At 48.8% G+C, this 13,548-nt stretch overlaps 1 protein-coding gene across 3 annotated transcripts in view; it reads left to right on the top strand.

Annotated features, from left to right (window-relative positions):
• Window positions 1-13,548, top strand: part of UBE4B (ubiquitination factor E4B) — a 116,633-nt gene that overhangs the window by 65,167 nt on the left and 37,918 nt on the right. For all 3 annotated transcript variants that reach the window (XM_007535706.3, XM_060170932.1, XM_060170931.1), the window contains 7 exons: window positions 640-754; window positions 3,766-3,849; window positions 10,295-10,351; window positions 10,835-10,951; window positions 11,060-11,158; window positions 11,884-11,997; window positions 12,968-13,166. In XM_007535706.3, the coding sequence (XP_007535768.1) occupies window positions 640-754; window positions 3,766-3,849; window positions 10,295-10,351; window positions 10,835-10,951; window positions 11,060-11,158; window positions 11,884-11,997; window positions 12,968-13,166 (785 nt within the window). The remainder of the gene's footprint in view (window positions 1-639; window positions 755-3,765; window positions 3,850-10,294; window positions 10,352-10,834; window positions 10,952-11,059; window positions 11,159-11,883; window positions 11,998-12,967; window positions 13,167-13,548) is intronic.

The following is a 13,548-nucleotide window of genomic DNA, read 5'->3' as shown; positions in this document are numbered from 1 at the left end:
AAGGAGCCGGGTTCAAGGCCCCCGTCTCCATCCCTTGTTTTTTATTATTGTAGTTGTTGTTGTTATTGATGTCGTTGTTGTTGGATAGGACAGACAGAAATGGAGAGAGGAGGGGAAGACAGAGAAGGGGAGAGAAAGACAGACACCTGCAGACCTTCACCGCCTGTGAAGCGACTCCCCTACAGGTGGGGAGCCGGGGGATCGAACCGGGATCCTCACGCCGGTCCTTGTGCTTTGCGTCACGTGCACTTAACCCGCTGCGCCACCGCCCGACTCCCAGACCCATTTATTTTTTTACCAGAGCACTGTTTATGATGGTACAGGGTATTGAATGTGGGACTTGGGAGCCTCAGGTGTGCTGTTCACCCCCGCACAATCTGTTTTCTAAAGACCCTGTCTGTCTGGAGGCCAGAGCAGTGCTCAGCAGTGGCATATGGTGGTGGTGGAGATCGAACCTGGAGCCTGTAGGTCTCAGGCATGCCAGTCGGGGGTGCAGCCTCTGCTCTCACCTCTGCAGCCCTTGGAGAGATTTAAAGTTTGGCTTTTGACTGGACAATGGCCACCGAAATGACGTGTGATGTATGCTGTTGCTGTGGCCCCGAGCTGTTTGCTGAAGACCTTGATTTCCTGTGCCCACAGGTCTGTACAGCAGCCGTCCTTCCTGGTGCCGTACATGCTGTGCAGGAATCTCCCCTATGGCTTCATTCAAGAGCTGGTGAGAACCACTCATCAGGACGAAGAAGTGTTCAAACAGGTGAGGCCTCCTGAGTCTGCTGCCATGCCGTTAGCAGCTCCTGAGCCCAGGCACGTCTCTGAATGGACCGCACGCAGACAGTAGCACACAGGCACCATTTGCTTGAAAAGAAGGCCTGTCTGAGAGCGTTTCTTGTAATGCGCTTGTCAGCTGCGTTGTTCAGATCAGTAAGAAGTTCAACATGGTGTGTCTGAGTCAGGTTCCACGCTAAGTGCTTTGGAAGACAGGACATACATGACGTTACCCTGGAGTCCAGGGGTCTTGTGACATGGATCATTCACATCACAAACAGGCACACTGTGCACGAGAGCTATTTTGCTGGCCTCAGATCTGCCACTTCACCCTGAATTATTTATTGGGGTTTTTATTATTATTATTGAATTGTTTGAGCTGTTTTGCTTTCCCTTACTGACATCTCTACTGGGTGTATGATGGGCAAGTGTCTTCTCTCCTTCAGGGCACCGACTTTTCATTCTGTTTATATTTTTTCCTTTCCTTTTTTTTTCTTTAAGATTTTATTTATTTTTGAGAAAGATAGGAGGAGAGAGAGAACCAGACATCACTGGGGCACATGTGCTGCCGGGGATCGAACTTGGGACCTCATACTTGAGAGTCCAAAGCTTTACCACTGCGCCACCTCCCGGACCACATTTTTTCCTTTACTATTTATTTATTCCCTTTTTTGTTTCCATTTTTTTTTATTCTTATAGTTGTTGTTGTTATTGATGTTGTTGTTGGATAGGGCAGAGAGAAATGGAGAGGGGAGGGGAAGGCAGAGAGAGGGGGAGAGAAAGACAGACACCTGCAGACCTGCTTCACCGCCTGTGAAGCGACTCCCCTGCAGGTGGGGAACCGGGGGCTCCACCGGGATCCTTACACTGGTTCTTGCACTTTGCATCACCTGCGTTTAACCTGCTGCGCTACCGCCCGAAACCCTACTTTTTATTTTTTTAAAGATTTTACTTTTTATTCATGAAGAAGATAGGAGAGAGAAAAAGAACCAGACATCACTCTGGTCTATGTGCTCCCAGGGACTGAACTCACGACCTTTCTGTTGAGAGCCTAGTGCCACCTCCTGGAGCACTGTCTGTATTTTCTTTTGCTGTACAAAATCTTTACAGTTGCATAGAGCCCCGATTATTTATCTTAGCTTCTGTTTCCATAGTGTTGACATTGAGTCTGCAAAGACATTTTTTAAAAGTTTTTATTTATTTATTTATTTATTTTCACTTTTGTTGCCCTTGTTTTTATTTTTATTTTTTATTGTTGTAGTTACTTTTGTTATTGGTGTCGTTGATGTTGGATAGGACAGAGAGAAATACAGAGAGGAGGGGAAGACGGGTGAGAAAGACTGACACCTGCAGGTGGGGAGCCAGGGGTCTCGAACCCGGATCCTTAGGCCAGTCCTTGAGCTTTGCACCACGTGCACTTAACCTGACGTGCTACTGCCCGACTCCCTCTTCTTATTATTTTTTTTATATAAATATGCATACACACACACACATTTTCCGCCTTCTCCAGGATTATCTCTGGGGCATGGTGCTGGTACTACAAATCCACTACTCCTGAGAGCCAGTATTATTATTATTATTATTAATATGACAGAGAGAAACTAAGCTGGGTGGGGAGATAGAGATGGAGCAAGACAGGAGGACAGCGGCAGCCCTGCTTCACCACTCGTGAAGCCTCTCCCTGCAGGTGGGGTGCCGGGGTCTTGAACCCAGGTCCTGCAGGGGGTTCCTGCACTTCGTACTATGTGCACTTAAGTGGGTGCACTATTGCCCAGCCCTCCTCACCCTTTATCTCTCTTCCTTCCTTTTCTTCCTTTCTCCCTGTCTCTCTCTTTCTTTCTCTCATTCATGTGTGACTACAGAGAATAATTGGTAACAACTACAATTGGTATAATTTCTTGTTTATTTTTATTTATTAATTTTAATTGCTTTTTAAATAATAAACTTTTTCCCCTTTTGTTGCCCTTGTTGTTTATCATTGTTGTTGGATAGGACAGAGAGAAATGGAGAGAAGAGGGAAAGACAGAGAGGGGAGAGAAAGACAGACACCTGCAGACCTGCTTCACCGCCTTTGAAGCAACTTTCTTCCAGGGGCTTGAACTGGGATCCTTTTGCCGGTCCTTGCGCTTTGCACCATGTGTGCTTAACCCTTTGCGCTACCTCTCGACTCCCTATTTAAAAAAAAAAAAAAAACCAAATTATTTATTTATTTATTTTCCCTTTTGTTGCACTTGTTTTTTATTGTTGTTGTAGTTGTTGATATCATCCTGGTTTGACAGGACAGAGAGAAATGGAGAGAGGTGGGGAAGACAGAGGGGGAAAGAAAGACAGACACCTGCAGACCTGCTTCACTGCTTGTGCAGCTGTGGGCTAGGGATGCGCACGCCCTTCAGGTTCCTGCTGTCTGAAGACGCATACACCTTTGGCTATGTGCCGAGGAGTGCTGTGTGCTTGCTGATTTTTTTTATTTGCTTATCACATATCAAACTCTACTTACTGAAGTGGGTTATTCCACTCAACAGACTGAAGGGGTTTCACTGTGTAGCATTCCACAGGGAAATGTTCAGGGGATGCTTTTAGTTGGTGAGTTATGGAAAGTCAGTCGGTTAATTCTGGATCGCTCTCATTTTCTGTTTCTTTTTGTAAAATTTTTTTAGAGGGAAGCAATGATAGAGAGGAAGAGAGATAGAGAGATACCTGCAATACTGCTTCACCACTCGTGAAACTTTCCTCCTACGGGTGGAGCCCAGGGGCTTGAACCTGGGTCCTTGCACATTGTGATTCATGCTTTCAAACGAGAATTTTTTTGCAAGGCATATACATTCTTGAGTTTATTGTGTATTCTGACCTTTTGGATCCCTCTCCATGCGAATAGGCTTCTTTGTGGGAAGATGAAATGCCTTGCTGTTGAAATAAATGAGCACTGAGTTTAATGCCTCCCACCCTTAAATTGCCCTAAGTTATGTTCTCACCTTGAGTTTCTTTTCTTTGCCCTTATAGATCTTTATTCCCATTTTACAAGGCCTGGCGCTTGCTGCCAAAGAATGCTCCCTGGACAGTGACTACTTCAAGTACCCTCTCATGGTAAGACTGCTTCCAGATCACTTGTTTTTCTCACCTCTCACCGGCCTTGTTTCAGGTGATAACACGGGCTCTGGGTGTGCACCACACAGAGATGGCTGTGCAGTGACATTGTGGGAGACAGAGGCAGACCCATCCGGGTCCTGCGGAGTCAGCCACGTGGTCCTTGAATACCTCGCCTTGGGGCAGCGTCTCAAACAGTCAGCAGCAGCTCCCTGTGGCAGTCCTAGCAATGGGCGCCCCGTGAGTTAGCCAGGAGTTTGTTCTCACAAGTAGCCCAGGTGACGGTGTTGGGCTGTGGCACACCTAGCTGACCGCACAGGTTAACAGGCTCAAGAGCTCAGGTTCGAGCCCCTGGTCCCACCTCAGTGGCTTCGTGAGTGATGGAGACAGTGCCACACGTCTGCTTTCCTGTTTTTCTTTCTTGCCTCCAGGCTTATTGATGCTTGTGCTACTTAGTTACATAAGAAACTTGGAGCCTGGGGGTCGGGCAGTGGCGCAGTGGGTTAAGCGCGCATGGCGCAAAGCGCAAGGACCGCCAGGAGGATCCTGGTTCAAGCCCCCGGCTCCCCACCTGCAGGGGAGTCGCTTCACAAGCAGTGAAGCAGGTCTGCAGGTGTCTGTCTTTCTCTTCCCCCCTCTCTGTCTCCCCTCCCCTCTCCATTTCTCTGTCCTATCCAACAACAACAACAGCAATGATAACAACAATAATGATAACAAGGGCAACAAAACGGGAAAAAATGGCCTCCAGGAGCAGTGGATTTGTAGTGCAGGCACCGAGCCCCAGCAATAACCCTGGAGGTTAAAAAAAAGAAAAAAGAAACTTGGACCCTGAATAAATTATGCATAGTACTTGTAGCTAGGGTCTCCTCAAGGACCATGGAGTTTATGAAAACAGACTCTTCTGGAGGAGAAAACAACAACAGGGAGTGGGGGCTTGGGGGAGAGGTTGTGCATGAGAGAAGTGGGGTTGGGGGAGAGGGTTGTGCATGAGAGAAGTGGGGTTGGGGGAGAGGTTGTGCATGAGAGAAGTGGGGTTGGGGGAGAGGGTTGCGTATGAGAGAAGTGGGGTTGGGGGAGAGGGTTGCGCATGAGAGAAGTGGGGTTGGGGGAGAGGGTTGCGCATGAGAGAAGTGGGGTTGGGGGAGAGGTTGCGCATGAGAGAAGTGGGGTTGGGGGAGAGGGTTGCGCATGAGAGAAGTGGGGTTGGGGGAGAGGGTTGCGCATGAGAGAAGTGGGGTTGGGGGAGAGGGTTGCGCATGAGAGAAGTGAGGTTGGGGGAGAGGGTTGCGCATGAGAGAAGTGGGATTGGGGGAGAGGTTGTGCATGAGAGAAGTGGGCTTGGGGGAGAGGGTTGCGTATGAGAGAAGTGGGGTTGGGGGAGAGGTTGTGCATGAGAGAAGTGGGGTTGGGGGAGAGGGTTGCGTATGAGAGAAGTGGGGTTGGGGGAGAGGGTTGCGCATGAGAGAAGTGGGGTTGGGGGAGAGGGTTGCGCATGAGAGAAGTGTGGTTGGGGGAGAGGTTGCGCATGAGAGAAGTGGGGTTGGGGGAGAGGGTTGCGCATGAGAGAAGTGGTGTTGGGGGAGAGGGTTGCGCATGAGAGAAGTGGGGTTGGGGGAGAGGGTTGCGCATGAGAGAAGTGGGATTGGGGGAGAGGTTGTGCATGAGAGAAGTGGGCTTGGGGGAGAGGGTTGCCCGTGAGAGAAGTGGGCTTGGGGGACAGGGTTACACATGAGAGAAGTGTGGTTGGGGGAGAGGGTTGTGCGTGAGAGAAGTGGGGTTGGGGGAGAGGGTTGCACGTGAGAGAAGTGGGCTTGGGGGAGAGGGTTGTGCGTGAGAGAAGTGGGGTTAGGGGAGAGGGTTGCACATGAGAGAAATGTGGTTGGGGGAGAGGGTTGCACATGAGAGAAGTGGGGTTGGGGGAGAGGGTTGCACATGAGAGAAGTTGTGTTGGGGGAGAGGGTTGCGTGTGAGAGAAGTGGGGTTGGGGGAGAGGGTTGCACGTGAGAGAAGTGGGGTTGGTGGAGAGGGTTGCGTGTGAGAGAAGTGGGGTTTGGGGAGAGGGTTGCATGTGAGAGAAGTGTGGTTGGGGAGAGGGTTGCACATGAGAGAAGTGTGGTTGGGGGAGAGGGTTGCGTGTGAGAGAAGTGGGGTTTGGGAGAGGGTTGTGCATGAGAGAAGTGGGGTTGGGGGAGAGGGTTGCGTGTGAGAGAAGTGGGGTTGGGGGAGAGGGTTGCGTGTGAGAGAAGTGGGGTTGGGGGAGTGGGTTGTGCGTGAGAGAAGTGGGGTTGGGGGAGAGGGCTGCGTGTGAGAGAAGTGGGGTTGGGGGTGAGGGTTGTGTGTGAGAGAAGTGGGGTTGTGGGAGAGGGTTGCGCGTGAGAGAAGTGGGGTTGGGGGAGAGGGTTGCGTGTGAGAGAAGTGGGGTTGGGGGAGGGTTGTGCGTGAGAGAAGTGGGGTTGGGGGAGAGGGTTGCGTGTGAGAGAAGTGGGGTTGGGCGAGAGGGTTGTATGTGAGAGAATGGGGTTGGGGGAGAGGGTTGCACGTGAGAGAAGTGGGGTTGGGGGAGAGGGTTGCGTGTGAGAGAAGTGTGGTTGGGGGAGAGTGTTGCGCGTGAGAGTAGTGGGGTTGGGGAGAGGTTGTGCATGAGAGAAGTGGGGTTGGGGAAGAGGGTTGTGCGTGAGAGAAGTGGGGTTGGGGAGAGGTTGTGCATGAGAGAAGTGGGGTTGGTGGAGAGGGTTGCGTGTGAGAGAAGTGGGGTTGGGGGAGAGGGTTGCACGTGAGAGAAGTGGGCTTGGGGGAGAGGGTTGTGCGTGAGAGAAGTGGGGTTGGGGGAGAGGGTTGCACATGAGAGAAATGTGGTTGGGGGAGAGGGTTGCACATGAGAGAAGTGGGGTTGGGGGAGAGGTTGTGCATGAGAGAAGTGTGGTTGGGGGAGAGGTTGTGCATGAGAGAAACGTGGTTGCTGAACCGCCTCCCAGCCCCGCTTCCATCACTCAGGGAGGGAGAGAGGTGAAGGGAAGGACACCAGCACAGCTCCCATGAAGTGTAGGATATTGGACCTGGCCCTCACATGTGAAAGACATGCTCTTGGAGGCCGGGTGGTAGCACAGCGGGTTAAGCGCACGTGATGCAAAGCCAAGGACCGGCATAAAGATTCAGGTTCGAGCCCCCGGCTCCCCACCTGCAGGGGGGTAACCTCACTGGTAGTGAAGCACATCTGCAGGCCTCTCTCTCTCTCTCTCTCCCCCATCTGTCTTCCCCTCCTCCTCTCGATTTCTCTCTGTCCTGCCCAACACCAATGACAGCAATAACAACAATGATGAACAGCAAGGGCAACAAAAGGGAAAAGATGGCCTCCAGGAGCCATGGTTCATAGTGCAGCCCATTGCTAACCCTGGAGGCAAAGGAAAAGAAAGAAAGACATGCTGTCTACCTCCTGAGCCACCTGCAAGGCCCTGCTTTTAGTTACTTCACTCTTAAGCATGCATTTATGGGCGAGAGAAAGAGCCAGAGCTCAGCCCTGGCCTCGGGGCTTCATGCTTAGACCCCAGTGTCTCTCCCACCCCACCCCCATTTTATTTAATGTGGGGAGGAAAATACTGCAAATTGCTTTTCATTCTAGGATATGAATGAAATTATCCTAATATAAAATTAGTTGACTATCTTGTTTGCAGCCTGGTGTAAATTCTTTTTTAAAAAAAATTACTTATGAACACAATAGAAAGGAAGAGGGAATAAAGAAGAGAGAGAAAACAAACAAACAGTATCAGCCTCAATGTGGGTGCTGGCCATCAGACTCAGGACCTCATGCTCCCAACCCTGTCAGTCTGCTCACTGCGTCACCTTCCAGGCTCTTCGTATAAAGCCCCGCACGCTGCCAGTTCAGCTATCTCCTCTCTCTGTAAACTATGACTTTGGTTAATTGACAACGTTCACTGTTACTCTTTTTGCTGATTTGATTCACTCCCAGTGTGCCATCGATTCATTATTTCCTGAGTATATTTCTGTGCCACACCCTGGAGACACAGGAACTAATCAGACAAGGTGCCTCTCTGAAGGTGCTTGGCGTCTGCTGCAACATGCAGAATGATGCTGACGGGCGAATTCAGACCAGGATGAAGGCCAACATGGAGATAAGCGCAGAGGTGCATTCTCCTGCTTGGAACTGAGAACTGGTGGTGATAAAGACAAGCTGGGGGCTGAAGGACAACAGGAATTCCCGCAAACACAGTCTTGACCCATCTGTGTCTGACTCTTTACATTGAACATGTTCCACAGGGTCCTCCTAAGAAGCCCCCAGTCCTCACCCCCTGTTCTGTCTGTGGAGGTGAAGGGAGGGACCTGAGCTTCGTGACTGAAGATTGCAGGGCACAGTCATTTTCACTGTGTCATTAAGGACTCCTTTGTGGGATTGCTGGCTTTTCTGTTGTTGTCTGAGTCAGCTTAGTGTTTCAGTAAGGAGATTTAGTGTCAGAAATCCATAAAACGTCCTTCTTTGTCAGTGACAATGGTCTCTTATGCTGCACAAAAGTTTCATTTGTGCCATTATTGATGCTTGTCCAACAATGAGAAGAATAGTAATGAGAAGCTGGAAGAGGAAGGGCCGCCAGAGACTCCCCAACTTGACTAAACCTGGGGGACCTTCAGAATTGCTGTCGCCACCACACCTGTGGATGTCTTTCACGAGTGGCCCTAAGATACTAATATATAAATGGAGAGAGGAGAGTCTCTTCCACAAATGATGCCGAGAAAATTGGGTTGAAAAGTGTACATGAATGAAACTGAACCAGTTCATTTCATCAGAAACAAAAATAAATTCTGAAGGGCCGGTCGGTAGTGCAGCGAGTGCACGTGGTATGAAGTGCAAGGACCAGTGGAAGGATCCCAGTTTGAGCTCTCATAGCTCAAACCGGGATCCTTATGCCGGTCCTTGGCTTTGCACCACGTGTGCTTAACCCGCAGCACGACCGCCCGACTCCCTCCTGTATACATTTTATAGGCATCTTCTGTGACACAAGTTCAGTTGCTACAAAGGTAAAAGCAAAAATAAACAGTGGGACTGTATCAAATTGAAAAGCTTCTACACAGCAAAAGAAACCACCACCCAAACAAAGACACCTCCCACAGAATGGGAGAAGGTCTTTTTTTCTTTTCTTTATTGTGGGATTAATGGTTTATAGTCGAAAGTAAAAATACAGTAGTTTGTCCATGTATAACATTGTTCCACATAACAATTCAACCCCCAGTAGGTCCTGCTCTGCCATCATGTTCAGGACTTCAAAACCCTCCCACCCACCCGAGTCTTTTACTTTGGTGCAATCACCAACTCCAGTCCAAGTTCTGTTTAGTGTTTTCTCTTCTGATCTTGTTTCCTAACTTTTGTCTATGAGCAAGGTCATCCCATATTTATCCTTCTGTTTCTGACTTATCATACTTCACATAATTCCTTCCAGCTCCATTCAAGATGGGGTAAAGAAGGTGAATTCACCATTTTTAATAGCTGAGTAGTTTTCCATTGTGTATCTAGACCACAACTTGCTCAGCCACTCATCTGCTGTTGGACACGTGGGTTGCTTCCAGGTTTTGGCTGTTACAAATTGTGCTGCTGTAAACACAGGTGCACACAAATCTTTTTGGATGGGTGTGTTGGGTTCCTTAGGATCTATCCCCAGGAGAGGAACTGCAGGGTCACAGGGCAGGCCCACTTCTAGCCTCTGAGAGTCTCCAGACTGTTCTCCACAGGGGCTGGACCCACTGCCATTCCCACCAGCAGGGCAGGAGGCTGCTTTGTCCCCACAGCCTCTCCAGCATTTGCTGCTGCTCCTTTTCTGATGTGTGACATTCTCACAGGGTTGAAGTGGCATCTCGTTGCCTCTATTTGCATTTTTCTGACAGTCAATGACTTGGAGCATTTATTTCATGTTTATTGGTCTTTTGAATCTCTTCAGTGGTGAATATTCTGTTCATATCCTCTCCCCATATTTGGATGGGGTCATTTGTTTTCTTCTTGCTGAGTTTGGTGAGCTCTTTGTATATTTTGGTTATTAGCCTCTTGTCTGATCATGTCATGCAAGTTGTGTCACTGCCTCAGTGCCTCAACCTAAAAGCTTTGGCCTTTGAGAGTTTCTTTAGTTATGTCCAAATCAAGTAGGAAATGTAATTTAATACCCAAATAGTGTTTGATTGTGCTGTTTTGGGGCATGTTTCAAGCTGTGTGTATGTAGCTGAAACAACTTTTCCTGGCTCTCTCCTTTCTCCACTCTAAAGGAAATCATTGGGATTTGATGTTCTGTGCAGTGTGCCAGCCACCTTCCCGGCTGTGTGTCAGTTTGTCAGGAAAGTAGCATCAATGACAACATTGAACAGGGAAGGCCTTTGTGCTTACAGTGAACGCGTGATGGGCTGCCTAAAATGCTGTGTGTCTTGAAAACTCTGCTTTTCTTTCTAGGCGTTGGGCGAGCTCTGTGAAACTAAGTTTGGGAAGACTCATCCGGTGTGCAATTTGGTAAGTGTCTTCTTGATAGTCGGGGAACTCAGAATGCTTTCCTTAAGGAAAGGTGATCTGAAAACCATCTCTTGAAGGCGAGTTAGTCGTAGGCGTCACACACAGAGGGCTCTCAGCAGTGAATCTGTCTTCCACATGTGCTCCCGGCATGAAGCTGCTTGCTGTATTTTGTGATTTAATTTGGGTAACTACTGTGCAGAGAGAAGAACAAGTCATGTAAGGGAAAACACATCGGGTCTTTGGTCATGTAAGGTTCACTTGAATCCTCCAACAAATATCCTGACACAAACAAATTATTGAGAGTTCACGAAAATGTCAGAATTTGGAGGACTCTCTTGCTATGAGAGGAAGAACTAACCAGCAGGTTCCTAACACAGCTGAGAGCCGTGTGTTGGCATGTTCAGTGCCAGCCCTGCCACTGAAGCTCTCAGCAGGCTTTCCCTGCTGGCCTCGCATCCGCGCTCACCTCTCCCCTTTTACTAGGTCGCCTCCATGCCGCTGTGGCTGCCCAAGGCCTTGAGCCCCGGCTCTGGGCGCGAGCTGCAGCGACTCTCCTACTTGGGAGGCTTCTTCAGCTTCTCGGTCTTTGCGGAGGACGATGTAAGTACGGTCGCCATTCGTGTTTTGCTGCTTCTGTGCTTAGATTCCTTCCCAAGTATTCCTCCAAATGCATGCTGTGTGGTCACTGAATATTTCTTTTTCCTGTAGGCAAAAGTGGTGGAAAAATATTTCTCAGGGCCTGCCATTACCCTGGAAAATACTCGTGTGGTTAGCCAGTCACTGCAACATTACCTGGAGGTGGGAAGGGTAGGTCTCCAGAAAATGGGTCCAGGGGGTGAATATGTCTCACTTCTGAAATGTGACAAGGCCAGTGAGGCTCATTCTGTGATTGTCATGGTAATAGCATGGGTTATTATTATTATTGTTATTTGAACTGGAGCACTCACCGCTCAGGTATGGTTCAAGATGGGGTGTTTGTATGTGGGGGGGCTGAACAGAGGACCTCAGAACCTCAGGCAGGAGAGTCTGTTTGCATCGCCATTATGCCAGCTCCCCACCGTTACGCATTTCCTTATGAATGAGAACGAGAGAATAAGAATTGACCTTTGACATGTGTGATGCCAGAGGCCAAGCTCAGGACCTCATGCTTAGCAGTCCATCATTTTTACCTGCCATGCTACCTCCTGGGCTGTGGAAAGGTTCTTTTGTTAGAATCATTACTCCTTCCTCTATTGCATAAAGAGGAAGTATGTTTATGATAACAGATGTTTTCAGAATCTGTTTACTTTTATGGTACCACTGTTTTTGGCAGTGCCAAGAGTTAAACCTTGGTCTCAGGCAGGCAAGTCCTGTGCTTTAACCCTGTATGTCGATCTACCTCTGAACAGGTGACACTTATTTTGATGTAAATGCAGGTAATATTCTTGTCATGGTTTCTTCTAAAGCAAGTGGGAGAGAGAGGTTCTGTTCTTAGGGTCAAAAGTTGTCAGTTAAATGTTCATCCTTTTCTTCCTTTGAAAAATCAATTCCAGCAAGAGCTTTTCAAGATTCTCCACAGTCTTTTGTTGAATGGTGAGACCCGGGAGGCTGCTCTCAGCTACATGGCTTCTGTTGTCAATGCCAACATGAAGAAAGCCCAGATGCAGGTAGGAGGCGCACCTGTAGCACTTCTCCTCCTTAGAAGAAAGGGGCAGTGTAGGGAAGAAAATGCCTTCTACCTGCAGCTCCGTCGTTTATTGACACTGGGTCTTTAACCCAGTTGCTGCTAGGTGCTTGTTTTTCCAGTGCTTCATCTGTGGATTTGCTGTTAGGATAGAACCAATAGCCTAGCTCGACCAGGGCTGCTACCATATTGTGCCAGTAGTCTCTCCACCTGCAGGGGAAATGCTTCGCAGGTGTTGAAGCAGGCCTGCAGGTGTTTCTCTGTCTCCCTCTCCCTCCCTCTCTACCTCCCCATCTCCTTCAGTTTCTCTCTGTCCTGTCCAGTAAGGTGGAAAAAAGGTCACCAGAGCCACTGCCAGCAGCGAGCCCCACCAGTAACCCTGGAGGCAAAAATAAACAGACCCGTAACTGTTGCATTGCTAATGTGAGACTACACAAACACTGGTGGCTACAGACACTTTGAGGGCAGGTAGTTTGTGATGCTCTTGCAGGGAAATGAGGAAATAGTAAGAAGTACTCATTGTCTTTCGGCTTAATGAGGATCATAGGCAGATCACTGAATTAGTTGAGCACTTTTTTTTCTCCTTCGTAAAATATGAATAACATTGTCACTGACTTGATTGCATTTAACAGTTTACAGTACTGTAAGATTTTAGTATAGGCTGACACCTCTAGTATGCAGACAGTAGTATAGTGATGTGTACTAGCTCTCTGACTTTGTAATTCAGGCGCTGGTGAATCAGTGACGGGGAGAGGGGCCAAGGAAAGAACCATCCCAGAACCACTCCTCCATTCATGGAGGTACTGGCGTGGGACCTCCATGATGCAGGGCTTAAGCCCAGGGCATTTCTCAGGGGAAGCAGGCGCCCCTCCGAGTAGCCTGCCTGCTGGCCTGTCAGCAACTTCAGCACATCTGTGCTGACCATTATGTTGGATTCTCTTCTTATTTCACAGACCGACGATAGGTTGGTGTCTACGGATGGATTTATGCTGAACTTCCTTTGGGTCCTGCAGCAACTGAGCACGAAGATCAAGTTAGAGACTGTCGACCCCACATACGTATTCCACCCGCGGTGCCGGGTCACCCTTCCCAGTGACGAGACCAGAGTGAATGCGACCATGGAGGACGTAAATGAGTGGCTGACTGACCTCTGTGAGTCTGCTTGCTGTTGGCTCATTGAATCAGTGCCTTTTATTTATTTGTTTAATTTCAACAATAAATACAATAGTTTGTATATGCATAGCATTTCCCAGTTTTCCATACAACAATACAACCCCCACTAGGTCCTGTGTTATCCTTCTTGGATCTGTATTCTCCCCACCCACCCACCCACTCCTTGTTGGGCTGAGCTTCATTGATGGAAGACAGATGACCCGGGACTCATGGCTGGGTTGTACGCAGTATCTCTTTAATCATGCAGGACGCAGCGCAATCTATACCAAGCTAAGCTAAACTAACTACTACAAACAATCTTGTCCTTATAAATATACTAGCCCAGTAGGGTGGGAACAGGATGCAACGCAGAGAGGGTGGA

Source organism: Erinaceus europaeus, chromosome 13, assembly GCF_950295315.1.
Source record: "Erinaceus europaeus chromosome 13, mEriEur2.1, whole genome shotgun sequence".
Lineage (NCBI taxonomy): Eukaryota > Metazoa > Chordata > Mammalia > Eulipotyphla > Erinaceidae > Erinaceus > Erinaceus europaeus.
The sequence above is the reverse complement of the archived record's forward strand: the minus strand, read 5'-3'. Positions and strand labels throughout refer to the sequence as shown.